Genomic DNA, 16906 nt, shown 5'->3' on the forward strand with positions numbered 1-16906 from the left:
GCAGGCGCCTATAGGAAAACCACCCCCTGTTACCCGCAAACTCCAACGCTTCCATCCCCTCTGACTCGGCCAGGGGGTGAACATCCGAGTGTCGAACGCTTTTACTGTATTCCACGGTGGCAACGATACACAAGCATGAGCGTCATCAAGAGGACAGTCGTACAGTATCACCTGCCTTCTTAAAGTCTCTACCAAAAAGAGGAGCGAAATTTGTTTCCTGCTTGTGGGTGTTGTAATACGGGAATAAATAAGAAAATTCTATTCGCACGGTGTTCAACTCAGACTTCTCAAGGTTGTGCACGTCGCCCTAACGAACGCCGATACGTTTCGCTGGAAACTATAGTCGAAGAAGATTCAAATTGGCGAACATTCGGATCGCTGTACATTTTGTTTTTAGTGCAAGCGTACATAGATGCACGTGGATTATAATATGTATCGTAGGGATGATTTAAGGAGATTCGAAGATTGTTGGTTAGTAGCTCCGCGCTGTACAGGGGTAGAATTGTGTCTGAATAAATTTCTATGACGATATGAGGTTGGTTGGTTAAATTGCACATGCGCCAGCGTCGGTCTCCATGGAAACGGGATGCTAGCCACCGCGTGTGAATGCGTATTGATTACTCCACTCTTGCTCCATTCCACGATCTCTTGTTACTCGTCGTGTCTTCTCCTGTCACCCCGCCGACCCTGCTCTACCTCCTCTTTCTCCACTTTCTTTTCTCTCTTCCTCCTCGTTCGTGCAACGAATCATCCCGCTCCATCCACGACCTTTCCCCCTTTTTTTCTTCTCCAAATTAGCTCCGTAATGTCTCTGCCCGCTCTTCACTCCCTTTGCATAGACCAGAAATCTTTTCTCTGCTAGCTTTTCTATCTCGCCACGAGTAGCGGATCTCTTTCTCTAAAAGCCATCGTTTGTCTTTCGATTTTAAGTAAATCGAGCTGTATTCTGGGAAGAGGTGATACGCGCAGATCCATGACGAACCTGTGCACAGAGTCACAGTAGCATTGGTAGCCTCGCAACTGGCTGAAAATCACAGTGACGTTAAGTCAAAGTTTGGAGAATTTGAGCTGTTAGAAGGAATAATTTATAGAAGTACGAAAAACAGTTGTAACATGATTATAAACGCAAATATATAAACGTAGAATACAATATTATAAGAACTATCAGCGAACTGACGTATACTATTCTGATTCTCTCAGCCAGACAATTATCGAATTTAAGTGTTCAAGTATTTTCGAGTATTTTTTAGTTAAATGATTGAATTATTATGAAATTCTTCCTTATTTTCTTCGTTTTTCTTATACACAGTTCTTTTCGTTATTGTTAGAATTTTCAACGCAATTTCCTCGATTCGCCATTCTACTTTTCCCCAGAAAGCTCGTCAGTTGCAATCAAAATAACAAGATTGCCCCCATATTACGCTCTTTGACCTCTCGGATCTTTTCCCTTGTAAATTAGGTGATTCTAACTGCTTTCTTTCGTCATATTTTTAAAACCCGCGTTTTCTTCTCTTCAACCTTGCAAGTGGTTCACGCACAATGGACAGACAAATTTCGCACTATGTTGTAAGGGGATACATTTACTAAGATCGACAATCACCGACACAAAAAATATCTAGGCGGAACAGATTGCTCCATTGTGCTTTGTAACGCCGATTATATTAAAAGGACGAAATTTCGATTCATCGACGATCGTACACGATAGAATATTTCATACAAGGTCCCTTCCAACAGATCGGATTCGTAACCAAGTCACCTCACTTTCTTATCTAATTTATCTAAAATTTCCTCAATGAGGATCAAGTCAATCTGTCTTTGTATTTCAGTACCAGCGAATGTATTGATGCATGACGTTGTCGAAAGTTGTGGGAAAAATCATTGAAAAGTTCCAAATAAAGAGAACGAAGAAAATTGCCAATTTGGTCTGTACGATGAAAATAAATGCAATTCCTTTTATGCATGGGAAAGTAAAAAGAAGACTAATGTGTACGCTTCCTGAACTTTCAAGAAAATAATGATAATATCAACCAAACTATGTACATGCAATTAAAGAGCGCATTAGCAAGAACGCAAACACGATCCAGCGCTAATGTGAAAGCGATAGATGCGAGTGTCTATCGCTTTCAAGATTTGACCTGTTGTTCCTTGTTCTATCAGAATGTGAAATTTCACTTAAAACTGTAGTAACAAATGGACGTTAATTAAACCCTTAGCGTGACGGTAAGGATATTGTTGGCTCACTCGTGACACTTATATTTTCACCGGCATGCTCGTACACATCTCTTGGTCATGCTTCGTGATTTACAGAGACTAAAACTAAACACACAAATTTTTTCTATCGAAGATAATACGAATACGAAGTATAAATGAAAATAGAATGCAAATATGAAAGTTAAAGAAAAAAATTCTTATTAAAATAAGAATTTTTATCAACTATAACCAATGTATTTTTTATCGAATAATTTTCCCAATTGAAACGACGATGCAAGGAAAGCTTAGAAAGAGAGCCGCCAGTCCTGAAGGACAAACGCGCGACAATATTCCATGCGTGGCCACTATATAAAGAGGTGAAACTCGTGGAAAAGAAGCACTTTTGTTTCCCCAGTCTTTACGTTAAAACATATCTAGAAATTTTACTATCTCGCAGCGAATTGTTACCTAAGTAGATTTTTTATTAAGATGTCGCAACGACTCATTTGCGCTCTGCTAACGACTAGCTTTCTTTGCTGTGCGCTCGCGGACAATAATGAATTCGCCGCGGCTCCTGAATTCGTTAAGAAACAGCTCACGAAAGATAAACTGTTGACGGACGTCGTACGCGCTAAAAATTCTTCCAAGACGCCATATCTGTATAGCGTAGTGTCTGATAACGCGCAACATGAACAGAAGAATTTGGATAAATATTCACGAACGATTATTAATCAGCGATTGAAATCCGATTCAAGAGATAAGTGAAGTACTGCAATAAAAATCTTTACATTTTTGAAACGTTCACATCACGATGAATTGAAACGTGCAAGTTTCAGTTGCTGCGGATCCAGATACGGTTCCAATTCGTCAACGCGACCTGATTCGTATCACAGTAGGACCCCTGTGGACAACGGTCGATATCAAACTAAATTTGCTGAACGTTTACCCACTGATAGGTGATTCTTTAAATTAGTATTACAATGCAGGATTGGGCACAATTAAGTAATCGAATAAAATTCGAGTTCGAATAATTATTCGAATAAAACTTTTGCTTTGTTACTTTACTTCGAATGGCATTATCTGAATGATAATGTATTGTGGAAAATGAATTATTTTCATATCTATTTTATTTTGGTGCAGTTATGTAGTCTACTGTTTATTATTTCTGCTTTAAGCAAAAGGTAACCCAATCTTGGTAAAGTATCGTGTGATTAATTTACGGTTTCTATCAAAAACATAATACATACGCAGATACGGCTGGCAAACTCACGGACCGTCACCAGGTTTAAGCGGAAGACCCGGAAGTGGAAGTTACGCTGGAACTGCGTTTTACGAAGGAAGTCATACAGGAGATAGGTAAGCAGTCATTAGATTGATGCCTATGAAACGTCATTTTTTCGTTTAAATAAAATATTTGAAAAATAATTGTAGATTATCTCTTTTTTAACTTTTAATTTAATCTCATACGATTATTATTAGATTTGGTCCACGACCGAGTTATGGGAGCGAAGGTTCACGCAAACCTGGTAGTTATGATTCCGGCGGAGGATATGGTTATGCTGGCAGTGGTTTCGGAGGATATAGCTTTAATCGACCAACTGGTTACGGAGGTGATTATGGAATTTCAGGGACCTTCGCTAATGGCGATGAATTCGGATCTGTGGAGCCAAATCGTCCAGATGGACATCCTCCTCCCCATCCGAATATTAACGCGCAGAAGGTAATGGTTGAATTTTAGAGACGAATCGAGATCTGATTTTAAAGAGGCCTGCACACGTTCAACAGTACTGACGATAAAATTGTTGATACAGTTTGACAATAGTGTCGTCAATCCGCTTCAATTCTTTCAAGACCGCATTTTCACCATACGTTTTAGCGGATTATTGATTGCTATTATTTGCATTAGGCCGTCGCTTTAAAGGCATTGGCAGGTGTTGCGTTAATTGGTGCAGCCGCCGCTTTAGCAACGAATCCTGTTCTTCTTCCGCTCGGAGTTGTATCAGGCAGAAAGAAACGATCGAGTTTGTCCATCAAAGACAGAAATGATTATATGAATTACATTTTAACAAACTTGAAAAGTAACGTTACCAAGGTTGTTTAGTCGTATTTGAACGATATTCTGTCCAACTATTGAGAAAGAGTGTACCTATTGGTTCTGAAGAACCAATTCGCAGCAAATCGATATAAATAGACTGCAGATGTTAGTATACATGTATATTTTCATAGAATGTGAGTAGAAAAATGAAACCTTGATGGAAGTTTGTTAAATTATGCTTTTTTACTTTTACTACCATTCTCCATAGTTAGACAGTATTTCTATTGTAATTTCTCATTCATTAATTCTAATTACGCGTTCCATTTTAATATATCATACTATGTTATCGTTAAGTAGAATGATGAAGATGGAAACAAAGTATCTCTCTCACCGACGTGTGTAGCTAGAGTTACGTGCGAGATTCAAAAGAATTACTGGATCAATCGTAAGAAGGACGCTAACTTTTTCAAAGAAATATCAGCATTGGAACATCGTCTTAAGAATTTGTATATATATTTCTGTTTTTTATTGTTACAGTAAGCTATAGAAAAAATTCCGTAAGTTTTAATATTATTACAGGCTTCTAAACAATGTACACGACGATGAACTTGTGAATATGCGCATTAGAAGATTAGTAAGAGCGGCAACCATTGTTGCCGTGAATGGAGACAATTGCAACGCATTTACTTGTACTCTTGTACAAATTAAAACAAGCAAGAATCTATCTGTTCTTAAACTATAGAATTTGTCAAAGAATTGTAACTGGATATTCTTCTAAATATAAAAACCGACAAAAAAATAAAGGCGTAAAATTTTGCGCTGATACGAAACACTATCATTATTATACTCATTTCTCATGGAAACGGAGAAACCGTATGAAAATACAGGAATAAAACTAATATAACACAAAATATACATACGTATGCATGTTTGATAACTTAGAAAATAAAAACGAAACAATACCTCAACTTCTTGACGGCCCGCAGGCAACTGTGACTAAATTCTGCGAATGGAATCACGTAACACGTGTTGTGTATAATAGTGGGGTGCCATTCATGCGCGTAGTTATCCCCGCCAAATACGATTGACAATACTCTGTTATATAATTTCCATAGCTAATAAGTTATTGTTTGAGGGCACACATAATATTACATAATTTCTTGAATCTCTTAAATAACGTTATTTTCTTAAATAACAGTATTCTAATCCCGTTAGTAATTTACTGTTATACCTAGAAATATCGGTCTCAGTAAAAGGCGGGTTTCTATAGAAGCATTGCAATGAATTGACGATTCGCACATATGTATTTACCCAGTGTATATACATTTGCTCTTCTATCAAGTCGTTAGTTTTAGCAATAAAGGTTTCACACGTGGCTTTAAGATTGAAGAAGACAGAATATAACTGACGTGTCCTTAATGAGAAACAACGTGGCATTTACGAGTTGCTGCGAACTTTTGTATATGATTCTCAGCTGAACAATTTTGATAAAAACGAAACAATTTGAGTTCATTACTATTCAGCTGCTGTTGCTCGTAATATAAATGTAAAATACTTGGGAATACTTATTTTTTACTAGAACCTCGTCTGTCAATTCCTCGTACAAGTGTAATATCGTTTTATATATGTAAAGTTAAGGTTATATCGGCAATGACTACGTCAATAGTGATACAACTGTCATAAGATAAATAATTCATTTTGTTATTGTGTGAGTGACTCTCTCGTTCAGAAATGTTTGTATGTCATTTGATCGGAAGATCTACGTTGGAGCATTTTGGAACAATATATCGATAATTATCGCATAATCCATGGGATGCTTGATAACGTTGTTAAAAGTAAGCGTTAAAAATTAGAGAGTCGACGCTCGCATAAAAAGATCATCGATTACCGCGGAGATTAAAAAAGTAAGGTGCATGAGATTGTTGTTGATCTCTCATATCGTTCTTCATGGGTACTAGAAGGAAAATGAATAAGGATGACAACGTGGAAGATGGGATCCACGAGTCGAAGCATGTCCACGAACGTTCGGATGTACGAGGTGACGAAAAGAATATAGCTATTCTTTTATTTTTATATCTGTTACAAGGAATACCATTGGGGTTATGTGGTTCTATACCCATGTTACTTCAGAACAGAGATGTGTCATATCGTCAGCAGGTAACTTCCTAGATTTATATTGGAATTGCTTCAAATAATATACAAATGTTGTTGTACTTTCAGGCTGAATTTAGTTTTGTGCAATGGCCCTTTTCTTTGAAACTGTTTTGGGCACCCATAGTAGACTCCGTGTTTTCACAAAGATTTGGAAGAAGGAAAACGTGGCTAATTCCAACTCAATATTTGATGGGATTTTTCATGCTGCTATTATCCAGCCATGTAAATCAATGGTTGGGTAGTAAAACAATAAAACCAAACATAGAAATGTTGACTGTAATATTTTTTGTACTAAATGTTTTGGCTGCAACTCAAGATATTGTAGTTGATGGATGGGCACTGACCATGTTAAAAAGGTATAGATATAATTTGTAATCGTAAAACTAAATGAGTTAATAGTAGTTTTAATAAGTCTACATTTCTGTTTTATATATTTAGATGTAACGTGGGATATGCATCAACTTGCAACAGTGTAGGACAAACTGCTGGATATTTTATTGGTTATGTACTTTTTATGGCATTAGAATCCCCTGAATTTTGTAACAGTTATTTAAGATCTACACCTTCCAACGAAGGCATTTTGACTCTGCCCGGTAAAGTAATTTGAGCATTAATATTTAAAAAGTTGACATAGGCACAATTGTGATTTACTATTCACTTTTATAGATTTTCTTTATTTCTGGGGATGGGTATTTATAATTATTACCACTTTACTTGCCTTGTTTAAACATGAAGATTCAGAGAAAATGCATAAAGACGAAGAATTGAATACAGATATCAAACATGCATACAAATTACTTTGGAATATCGTCAAATTACCATCTATAAAAACAATCATTATATTTTTGTTAACGGCTAAGGTCAGTAAATATAATAAAATTCACATTTATATTAGTAATAATAATTTAATTCTGCATCAATTGCAGATAGGGTTTTCTGCTTGTGATGCTGTAACAGGTTTGAAGCTAGTAGAAGCTGGTATACCAAAAGAAAAGTTTGCTCTTATGGCTGTGCCTATGATTCCATTACAAATACTGTTACCATTAGCAATATCAAAGTATACAGTAGGTCCAAGGCCCATGGATGTATACATAATGGCAATGCCTTATAGGTGATTAGAAGACAAATGTATAAAATAGAATATTCCAAATAGGCATATAATAAATATTTGTAATTGATTCTCTAGACTGGCTTTTGGATTAGTAGCAGCAGTTTTGGTATATGTGACACCATATATCGTAACAGGGGGACATGTTCCAGCCTATTACTTCATAGTTTTAATTGCTCTATATTTGATACACCAGGTGAGATATCGACACGACACGAACCATAATTTGATTAATGATGGTAAGTGATTACAAAAACATATATATCATCTTCGCTTGTCACAGGTTTTCACAAGTAGTATGTTCGTGGCATCGATGGCATTTTTTGCAAAGATTAGCGATCCAGCTGTTGGTGGTACTTACATGACATTACTAAATACATTAAGTAATCTCGGAGCTAATTGGCCAGCAACGGCAGCTCTTTGGTTCGTTGATCCATTAACGTATCGACAATGCAGCACCGATCCCTCAAATGACTGTAGCACAATTTCGGAAAGGGAGGTTGGTGTCTGTTGTTTCGGCTTATAGATAATTGTTTAAAAGGTGCTTTTGAAAACAAAATTTTTTCGTTTTCAGCTCTGCATGGACACGCATAATGGTGCTTGTAATATGCAATTTGATGGATATTACATAGAGAGTATCTTGTGCTTAATTATAGGATTTGCTTGGCTCAGATGGGGTCGACGGAAAATAGATCTGTTACAAACAAGACCGATGTCTGCTTGGAAAATTATTCTTTCGAAGCAGAACAGATAACAGTATTGAATTTGTGTTGCAGTTTGCTAATACGGTACCTGCAATTATTACAAAATTGTTAGAAGTGTGCGAAAATTCGAACATATCGGAAACCCGATGCTCGGGACGAGTCGAGAAGAGTCGCATTCCAAAAGTATCCGTAATTCGAGACTGTCGGGATTCCTGAAAATTTCGGGATTCTTGAAAAAATCAGGATTTTCGAGAATTATAAAATTATATAGTAAATTATAATATTCTATAATAAAATTTTATATTTATGATATATTTCGTTATTATTTTTACTTCGTATTCTACTCTATATAATTTTTAAATTTTCGAGAATTTCGAAATTCTCAGGTATTCTGACAGTACCGAATTATGAGATACTTTCGGGAACCCAACTCGATTCGATATTTTTGGGTTCTCGTACATCTCTAGAAATTGTACAAAGTAAATACGCGTGTGTTGATCGCGTATCGGTTGCGTGCTCGGGTGATTTTTTACACGTCCACCAAGTGTTCCAATTTGATCAACGCAACATGAACTGAATTGTTTTCTAGTTTCACAATATTTTTTGTTTCGTGTTCTTATTTGTTTAATTTTTTTTAATGTAACAAATAATAAGCGGTATTTGTCGAAGATTTGATACCTAATTTTATATGAATAATTTTTATAACATTATTTCATATATTAGCACAATAACAACATCGAACAAGTACTGCATTCATTGTACAATTATTTAAATAGAGCACTGATGATTTTGGTTGTAGCATGTCGTTTATACCTAGTGATATGCCAAAAAAATAAAACTGTGTCTTTTTCTATTTATGTCTTCATCCTTCCATGAAGATTGGTGATTTTAATTACGATGTAATGTTGCAATATATTGCATTGTTTTACTACATATCTGTACTTTCGATTGGGTTTGGATAACTTAACGATAAAATTTGCGACCGTTTGCGAACGGGTGTTGTAATTTATTATGTGCGAATACATAATGTTAATAAAAGTTTTCCATACAAAGTATTCTACCTTTACTCTGCTTTTACCATATCCATATTTTTTTAATTCATCGCGTAGAATTTAATGTGATAGTGCAAATAGGGATGATAGAAAAAGAGTTATCTTTCTGCGGCTTGATAGCCATTTTTTTATTTTATATGCTATCACATCGTGAAAGGAACTGAAGAGATAAAACGGTATTCGTAGTATGCATTTAAGTACTATCTAGCATTTGCACGTAAATATTTTTTAAAAGCAGATATTTACGGGACAGGATCGGTGGTCGGTGAAAGGTGGTTCACTTAATCGCTTATCCACAACATCCAGGTCGTAAATCGGTTCGATGGTCTTCCTTGATATTTGTTGCTCTTTTCTTGAGATGCGCCGATTCCGAGTGTATCGACTCGTGATTCGCAACTGTTGGCACAGTTAACGAGGATGTGTATGTTGTAGGCAATTCAAGAACGTGCTCGTCTCCCTGCGATTTATATCGTTGCGTTAATTTTAATTTGTACCGTTAAAAAGAGGTTCGTTAACGCTATGTAAAAATAGATCTTTCCGAATGTAATTTTCTCTGGGAAAATTATACAAGAAACATAGCAAGATATTTACGGTTTTAGTCGATTCAGTATCCATAATGGTGCCGGGATGAGACTCAACGAACAACGATAAATGTTGAACTTCATTTTCGATACTCCGTACACAAACGAAGTTAACGAACGTGGCGATCAGAATCAACTTGATAAACATGTTGCACGTTTCTACTTTGACTTCAAAATTCCTTCTAAAGCTTTCAAGTGTAAGGTTCACCTTTTTATATAGGTTAATACTTCCATGTTTGCTCGTAAATCTCTGCCAGGCTGCATTATTAATGGCTCATGGAGGTTTAATCAAACGTCGATACATCAAATTTGAAGTACTTTAAAATCGCCTGTTTCTAGGAAATGTTGTCAAAGATATCGCTCGAAGAATAAACACATGGTTCATTTTGTGTTCGTGTACCTTGAAACGATACGCTGATGGTGTAAAATGAAGTTTAAAGAATTAATTGCCATTGGAGAAAATCTGACTTTTCGATGACAAATATTTTATATTAGAAGACAAATATAGTACATAACATTGACAATAATTTTTGGTACCATTCTTATGCACGGTTACACGAGCTTGATAACCACGTATAGTGCAGTATGGTTGCACGGCTAACTAGATTTTAATTCCACATATATTTTTACAATCTTTTCCTCGTGGCTGTTGTTTTTGTGTGTGTTCACGCAATCACCGATAATCAGTTTGCTGTACAGTATGCGTCGATAATTGCGCGTACATTGTAGTTGTCCTTGCAGTTTGCGATACAATATTGGGCGTTTGTCTCGCAGAAAATTTCTATGTAACGTTTTAATTGAATATTCTCTTCGTTATATGTATACTCTCTACTTTAAAGGTGAATCGTTTTCGAAAATCTTCGCAGATATTCAAGGCAGAAAGAAATGTTTCAAATATCATGTAAAAGTTTGCTGCATCATAATATTCTAAGGATGAATCCTACTACATATTTACTTTCTTGTATAATAACTTGGCTTAGATAACTTGGCTTATTTGAAACATTTCTAAGCGTCTGCAAATACTTGCATTCCTTGCAAGTTACTCGCGTAATCCTGAAGCGATGTATTCTTCGTAAATAAACGTTCACCTTAAATCTTATTTAAGACGTGATATTATGGTATTTGCTAGGATATTTTTCATCTATATAACATCTACGTCACTTTGACGGTAGTAATCTTTAAGATATCAATAGTATATACTTTCTTATGTAACATCGATTATATTATCTGCTATGGTAGTCGATCCTTGTTGGATCTGCTGAGCGGAGGACTGTCAAAATAACATACGCCATTAATTATTTAAATTATACGGGAAGAAATAATTCGAGATACCGTATTAATCGACGTTTGTTTTACGTCAAACATGCATTAAATACTTTTGAACGTAAGAGGTCGTGAATAAATTGGTGGACTAGGAACGGTCAACCCTAGAAACGTTTTATACTATGGAACAAGTGGAACAAGTAGAACACATCGATTTTTAATGAAGACAAATTATAAATGAAGACTACAAAGAGAAAAGGGCATGATAAATAGTCATATTTTCTATTTCCTCAGGGGAGCAGTTTCAAAATTCAATAGAGCAATCCACGAGCTTAGCAAATCCGTGTACAGATAATCTTAAAATTAATGCCCGCCATATAATAGCTGAATCTATTGTCATGCTTTTTTAGATTCGTATATCTTACTGTATAATTAGTCTATCCGTTCCCAAGGCACCATGTTTCGATCCTTGCAGCAGAACATTCAAATTTGCTCAAATAGACAATTGTTCTGCATGCCTTTCCAAAATCTGGTCTCCAAAAATACATTCTCCCTCTCTCTGCACATCTTAACTTTTTTTTGTTTTCTTTTTTTTTTTTTTTTTTTTTTTTTTTTTTTTTAAAAAAAACTCGAACCTCGTTATTATTAACATAAGCATTACAAGGAAGAGAAGTATTAGAAAGTAGCTCCTTTTTATTATGCATTTCTTTATAATCATGTAAATAAGAAATTCCGGAAATTTTTTCCTAAAGNNTTTTTTTTTTTTTTTTTTTTTTTTTTTTTTTTTTTTTTTTTTTTTTTTTTTTTTTTTTTTTTTTTTTTTTTTTTTTTTTTTTTTTTTTTTTTTTTTTTTTTTTTTTTTTTTTTTTTTTTTTGATTGCAACATCAAATTTATAAATGTTCCGAATATCTTATTATTCTTCTGGACCAGACGATGGGTTTCTAGAAATCAAATTTGTACTAAGAATATGATACCTTCTCTTCTCTCAGAGTCGACTGAATTTTACTATTGTACTATATCGTTAGATACACTTTGTTTTTTTGTGCATCCGTATAAACACGCAACTAAACGTTTTAATGTACAATCAGCATACGATGAAATTTTGTATGCGCAACGAGAATTAATATATATCTGTAAAATATAAAAGGACTGTATATACCATAAAATTGTGCGCGATAAAATATAATTAAATATAATAAAATATAGGGATTGAAATACTTTCAACTAAATTGCGATATACAAATAAGGTACGACATAATCGATCGACGAAATTAATCGAGATAAATTACTAAAAAAGCACAGTCTTGCCTACATTGAAATCCTTCCAGCATCCAGTTGCTTAATTCTTAAAGACAAAATGACTTGAAAGGGATACAATTCGGCTTAGCGTTTTACATAACATTGGTATGTACAAAGATCCCTCAGACACTCTAATCTCTAATTCAAATTGAGGTATATGTAAGAAAACAATGGTCAGATTCTGTAACATTTTTCCAATTCCCTAAGTATTATAATTTACTTACATTCAGCGTTGATTGGCATAATTTTTACACAGTTCTGGCTCTCTAAAAACTCTATGCTTCTAATGTACGAAATCTTCCTCGTTTAAGATCGGAACTTTATCGCTTTTCTGATTAACCCGTAACGTCGCTCCCCATTTCGCACCCCGACCAGCTTCCGAAGTCGCCATTAAGATCGAGTACGAATTTGGACCCGCTGCTTCTTTACTGTAGTGAATCCCATACAGGAAGTATATTAACATTCCTGCAACAAAGGTATAACGAGCGTGCGATATTATTGTGAAACAGTATTCACGATACTATTGACTTGTATGCAACTTTGGCATATCAACCTACCGACTATCATCCACACAAGAAATCGTAGCCACGTTAAAAGCGACAAGTGAAACATTAGTCCAACGTTGAATAAGATACTCAGAGCTGGTACTATAGGTACCATAGGTACGCGGAATTTACCAGTAGGTGGACTTTGTTGGTGCGCAGAGATAACGATAAGACCTACGATTAAGACCTCGATTAGTTAGAGAACAAATGCGTGACATGGAGTGAAAATTTTGAAACTTACTGCCAATCAATAATGTAACAACGTTTGTCAGAACGAAGTAGTCCCACCAGTCGGGTGCAAAATACGTTTGAGATATCAGTATTAACAGATAACACAAAGAAATGCAACCTGCCGTATAAATCATTACGGAACCAGTGACCGCATCTCCAGGTTTGCAGTTACCCAGGAAATTCACCAGCCAAACGTAACGTGACGTAAGTTTGCCAGTGCCCTCGCTCAGATCTAAGAGCTATAACGAACGTAAAAATTATAAAGAAAAGGATAGATAGGAAGACTAGATTTTCTTTGTATTCTTTTAGTCCGTAAGAACATCAATTTGCACAGTCTAGTTGGAACAGTTATAAATGCTCGGTTCCTTCTCTCTTCTTTCTTTACCTCGGATTCGGCGGACGTGACGCTGTTACAATCGCTGTTGGAATCCGCACCCTCGGTAGGAGGCGATGTCAAACTGCTCGGTGTACCAGCGTTCGATGGCAGCGGCGTAACTTTCTCAGGGCGATATCTCAAGATAATTACGCTCGCTGAAACGATGGTATAGGCCAAGAAAGTACCGATAGACATAAATTCAACTAAATGTTGAAGGTCGAAGAGCAAGGCGATTAAGGCACTGACAGAGCCGCTGATAGCCAAGTTGAGTACCGGAACTTGAGTGCGCTCGCTAACGTGGCCCAGAAAGCCAAAGAGTAGACCATCGTTCGCCATGGCGTACATTGTCCGTGGCAATGAAAACAGGGATCCGAAGAGAGTCGTCGTCATTCCGCACAAAGCCCCGACACTGTTGCGCGTGAAAATTGTACACGGAGAAATTATTCGAACAAAGGTGTTTCTTGCTTCGAATTTTAGGTAAGAATCGTTCGACGATTTTCTCACCTTATCGCGTATTTCGCCCATGGTATTCCTCTCGATGAGAAAGCCTCGGGAAGCGCTGCTGTTGGATTGATGTTCCAATACGGCACGACTAAAGTTAAAGCGGCGCCGACCATCACGTACCCGATGGTTACGATTGCCATGGAAAATAGCGTTGCTCGTGGTATACTGTACCCAGGATCGCGCGCTTCTTCGCCAGAGGTAGCTATAGAATCGAAGCCAACGAAAGCGTAGAAACATGTTGCGGCACCTGTTCGTGTATAGGAAACGTATTAGAATAGAAGAATAGAATTTATTGGAAATGAACATGTATGAAGGAAAGTTGTCCAGTACAGAGCAAAGATAAATATTAACGTTGAATGATATTAGTTGCTTCCTATTTTTATCAAGTTTCATTTATACTACAAATAATTGTTTAAATATTTAAATTGTACCAATCCATATTATAGTAAAGAAGATATAGAATGGCTAGTACTATACGATTTTCCCTCCATGTATAGGTCCAAAAATACCTGCTAATACACCGCTGAATCCGTACGGCAAGAATCCTCCATTCTCACAGCTCCAATTAGAAAGTTTCGCATAATATATCCCCAGACCGATTACCAACCCCATCACGCCTAAATTTACGATAGTGAGCAAAGAATTAACCGTTGCCGAACATTTAACACCCAATGCTAACAACATCGCGTAAGCTAGGCATAATCCAGCGGCTAAAAAATCTGGTATAGTTCCAAGTGGCTCCCCCATTGTGTACCCGTGCATTATTCGGCGGGTGTAATTGCTGATTGCTCCTCCTGCTAGAGAATCAACGTATCCGCTCCATGCCCTGGCCACGGACGCCGCACCTATTCCCGAGCATAAAAATTCCGTGAAATTTATGAGACAGAATAGACCGTAATCGAGAACAAATAACTTTACCGATCATATGCTCTAATATGATGTTCCATCCAATTACGAAAGCCCAGAATTCGCCGACGGAGATGTAGGTGTAAACGTACGCGCTGCCAGCTTTTGGAATTCTTGCACCAAATTCAGCGTAACATAACGCAGCTAACAAAGAAGCTATACCAGCGAGCAGAAAGCTGAGGATTACGCCTGGACCGGCTGTGTCATGAGCCACCGTTCCTGTCAAAACGTAGATACCAGCGCCAACCATATGACCAACACCTGAAAAATAAATTCACGTATTTACATACGTAAACATGAACACAAAGAGACCATAAAGTTGCGCGAGAATTGTTCATTCTGACAATAACAGGCATAAACGTCTCGTCGGTTTGCAACGTTATATCGCGCGTATGCAATTAACATTTTTCCGGTTTTGAAACTACTTTATCGCCCACGAGTACGTGATATCGCGCGAGGTGGTCGTGCATGTTCTTACGATTAAAATAGCGGAAAGAGCATACTTACCAAGCAACGTAATATCGAACGTGGAAAGACATCTTTTCATTGGAGTTTCCAGTAAATCACCTTGGAGCTTTTTCGTGCGATTCATTTTGGAACACAGACCGGACATAACGTGCCCGAGGATCATTCGGCGAACCGATGGCATTCTGATTTCTTTTAAACAGATTCCTATTACAACATCATACTGTATCTGTATATGTATCATACTGATAAGAAGTACTTGAAAGCAAATGTTTGTTTAACAAACGCATTGCCATTCCGCTAAACCATAGACTTCATAAATGATTTCTGTACTTACGTGGAATTGACTATGTTCGTATGCGGAATTTTTCGATGCTTGACTCGTTGTGACAGAATCTCAACTGCGACGAACACGATCTTACGACGGACGCTGAAATCTACGAAGTCGCATGGCGCCTCTGTTAACACGCAGGCTCGGATATTCGATCGATTCAGCTGTGATAGAACTATTTATGTCACTCAGCCGTCAGAGTATGAATGAAGAGAATCTTTTAATCAACATTTTCATGACAATAAGCATGCTTTTAAAAAAGCCATTCTATCGTGTTCCTGCAGTCGCATTTTTAATCAGCATTCGGAAAATTGATTTTCTTTTGATTCTATTTCTCAGCCGCTAATTTATTTACTTACAAAACTTCCTGAATTTAGCTTTATAGAATGATATAATTATCGATAGATCGCGATAAGGTCACAATCAATTTTTACTAAGCATTTTCAACGAAATGTAATTGCAATTACATTATAATGTTCAATGTTGTGTAATGTTGCTCAATAAAATATGCAAATAAGGGTGAACAAATTATATCTGATATACATCATCTTTTTTCTAACCATAATATTATACTTTGCATAAAATTTTTAAGATAATATTATCGAAGTTTTTTTTTTTGAGAAAATGTATCAGTTATAGATTAAATTATTCATAACAGAGATCATATCCTTTTTGAGTCATTCTTCTGGGAGCAATGCCATTCGCTCAAGGACTTAACGCAGGATATCGATGCACCACATAGGAGCAGCACCGTCTGAGTCGTTATAAAATGTATGCACGAAGAAGAAATGGAAGTGCTCATGCTTATGGTCCTGGTTGTTTCCGGAGTAGTGCTGCACCACGCGACCGATACTGAAAGGTGATCCACGCTAGCATATACAAGAACATATAAAGTTAGGGATCTATCCTGTTTGATTAGCATAGACAAGAACCTATTTAATTGTACGGTTCTACAGAAATGTTTTCGTAGTTATCTGAAATAGAAAAGAGTAAAGATAATTAATATTTATTATATGATTTTAGAGAAGAAAAGAAAAGATGTAATAATAATTGTAATGTATTTTCTAGACACTATTTAGATTTGACATTAACTCTTGGCATCCGACATGTCGATTCTACTGGCATGAATATTTTTGATTATTGTAAAATATTTTTAATAAA

The 16906-nt window shown here is 36.4% G+C and overlaps 5 protein-coding genes across 13 annotated transcripts in view; 2 read left to right on the forward strand and 3 right to left on the reverse strand.

Moving 5' to 3' along the window:
- LOC100745110 overlaps positions 1 to 5140 on the forward strand; it is a 26978-nt gene extending 21838 nt beyond the window's left edge. The window contains exons 1-9 of one of the 5 annotated variants that reach the window (XM_033324359.1): positions 7 to 471; positions 1827 to 2220; positions 2308 to 2947; positions 3020 to 3146; positions 3442 to 3546; positions 3670 to 3910; positions 4097 to 4282; positions 4583 to 4731; positions 4805 to 5140. In XM_033324359.1, the coding sequence (XP_033180250.1) occupies positions 2680 to 2947; positions 3020 to 3146; positions 3442 to 3546; positions 3670 to 3910; positions 4097 to 4282; positions 4583 to 4731; positions 4805 to 4967 (1239 nt within the window). In that variant the 5' untranslated portion in view covers positions 7 to 471; positions 1827 to 2220; positions 2308 to 2679 and the 3' untranslated portion in view covers positions 4968 to 5140. Of the gene's footprint in view, positions 1 to 6; positions 472 to 1826; positions 2948 to 3019; positions 3147 to 3441; positions 3547 to 3669; positions 3911 to 4096; positions 4283 to 4582; positions 4732 to 4804 lie in introns of those variants that run through there. The other 4 variants (XM_012393217.3, XM_033324360.1, XM_024371890.2 and 1 more) reach the window with 4 other exon arrangements.
- Positions 1 to 5221, reverse strand: part of LOC100744987 (host cell factor 2-like) — a 25095-nt gene extending 19874 nt beyond the window's left edge. Inside the window, exon 1 of the mRNA XM_012393215.3 lies at positions 5189 to 5221. The gene's annotated coding sequence lies outside the window, so the exon portion shown is untranslated. The remainder of the gene's footprint in view (positions 1 to 5188) is intronic.
- A 408-nt stretch (positions 5222 to 5629) lies between these two features.
- LOC100745229 (acetyl-coenzyme A transporter 1) lies at positions 5630 to 9044 on the forward strand. Of its 2 annotated transcripts, XM_024371888.2 has the most exons (9): positions 5630 to 6060; positions 6184 to 6382; positions 6446 to 6735; positions 6818 to 6972; positions 7046 to 7239; positions 7306 to 7490; positions 7566 to 7683; positions 7771 to 7986; positions 8062 to 9044. In XM_024371888.2, exons 2-9 carry the CDS (start codon positions 6191 to 6193, stop codon positions 8239 to 8241), a joined length of 1530 nt encoding a protein of 509 aa, XP_024227656.1. In that variant the 5' UTR covers positions 5630 to 6060; positions 6184 to 6190; the 3' UTR covers positions 8242 to 9044. The 2 variants fall into 2 exon arrangements, with proteins under 2 accessions (XP_024227656.1, XP_003494396.1); XM_003494348.4 differs by having other exon boundaries at positions 5631 to 6382.
- A 297-nt stretch (positions 9045 to 9341) lies between these two features.
- On the reverse strand, positions 9342 to 11842 carry LOC105681829. Its single transcript, XM_012393187.3, has 2 exons — positions 9835 to 11842; positions 9342 to 9700 (listed from the first exon to the last, which is right to left on the reverse strand). Exons 1-2 carry the CDS (start codon positions 9970 to 9972, stop codon positions 9533 to 9535), a joined length of 306 nt encoding a protein of 101 aa, XP_012248610.1. The 5' UTR covers positions 9973 to 11842; the 3' UTR covers positions 9342 to 9532.
- A 96-nt stretch (positions 11843 to 11938) lies between these two features.
- On the reverse strand, positions 11939 to 15904 carry LOC100745557 (cationic amino acid transporter 4). Of its 4 annotated transcripts, none has more exons than XR_004462846.1 (9): positions 15457 to 15598; positions 14962 to 15210; positions 14553 to 14888; positions 14044 to 14290; positions 13549 to 13948; positions 13174 to 13402; positions 12945 to 13106; positions 12612 to 12852; positions 11939 to 12525 (listed from the first exon to the last, which is right to left on the reverse strand). XR_004462846.1 is itself a non-coding variant. In XM_012393186.3 (9 exons), exons 2-9 carry the CDS (start codon positions 15596 to 15598, stop codon positions 12671 to 12673), a joined length of 1947 nt encoding a protein of 648 aa, XP_012248609.1. In that variant the 5' UTR covers positions 15599 to 15621; positions 15752 to 15904. The 4 variants fall into 4 exon arrangements, 3 of the variants coding, with proteins under 3 accessions (XP_033180249.1, XP_012248609.1, XP_012248608.1); XM_012393186.3 differs by lacking the exon at positions 11939 to 12525 and adding an exon at positions 15752 to 15904 and having other exon boundaries at positions 12671 to 12852; positions 15457 to 15621; XM_012393185.3 differs by lacking the exon at positions 11939 to 12525 and adding an exon at positions 15752 to 15900 and having other exon boundaries at positions 12671 to 12852; positions 15457 to 15607.
- Positions 15905 to 16906: the final 1002 nt, after the last annotated feature.

Source organism: Bombus impatiens, unplaced genomic scaffold, assembly GCF_000188095.3.
Source record: "Bombus impatiens unplaced genomic scaffold, BIMP_2.2 scf_2222, whole genome shotgun sequence".
NCBI lineage: Eukaryota > Metazoa > Arthropoda > Insecta > Hymenoptera > Apidae > Bombus > Bombus impatiens.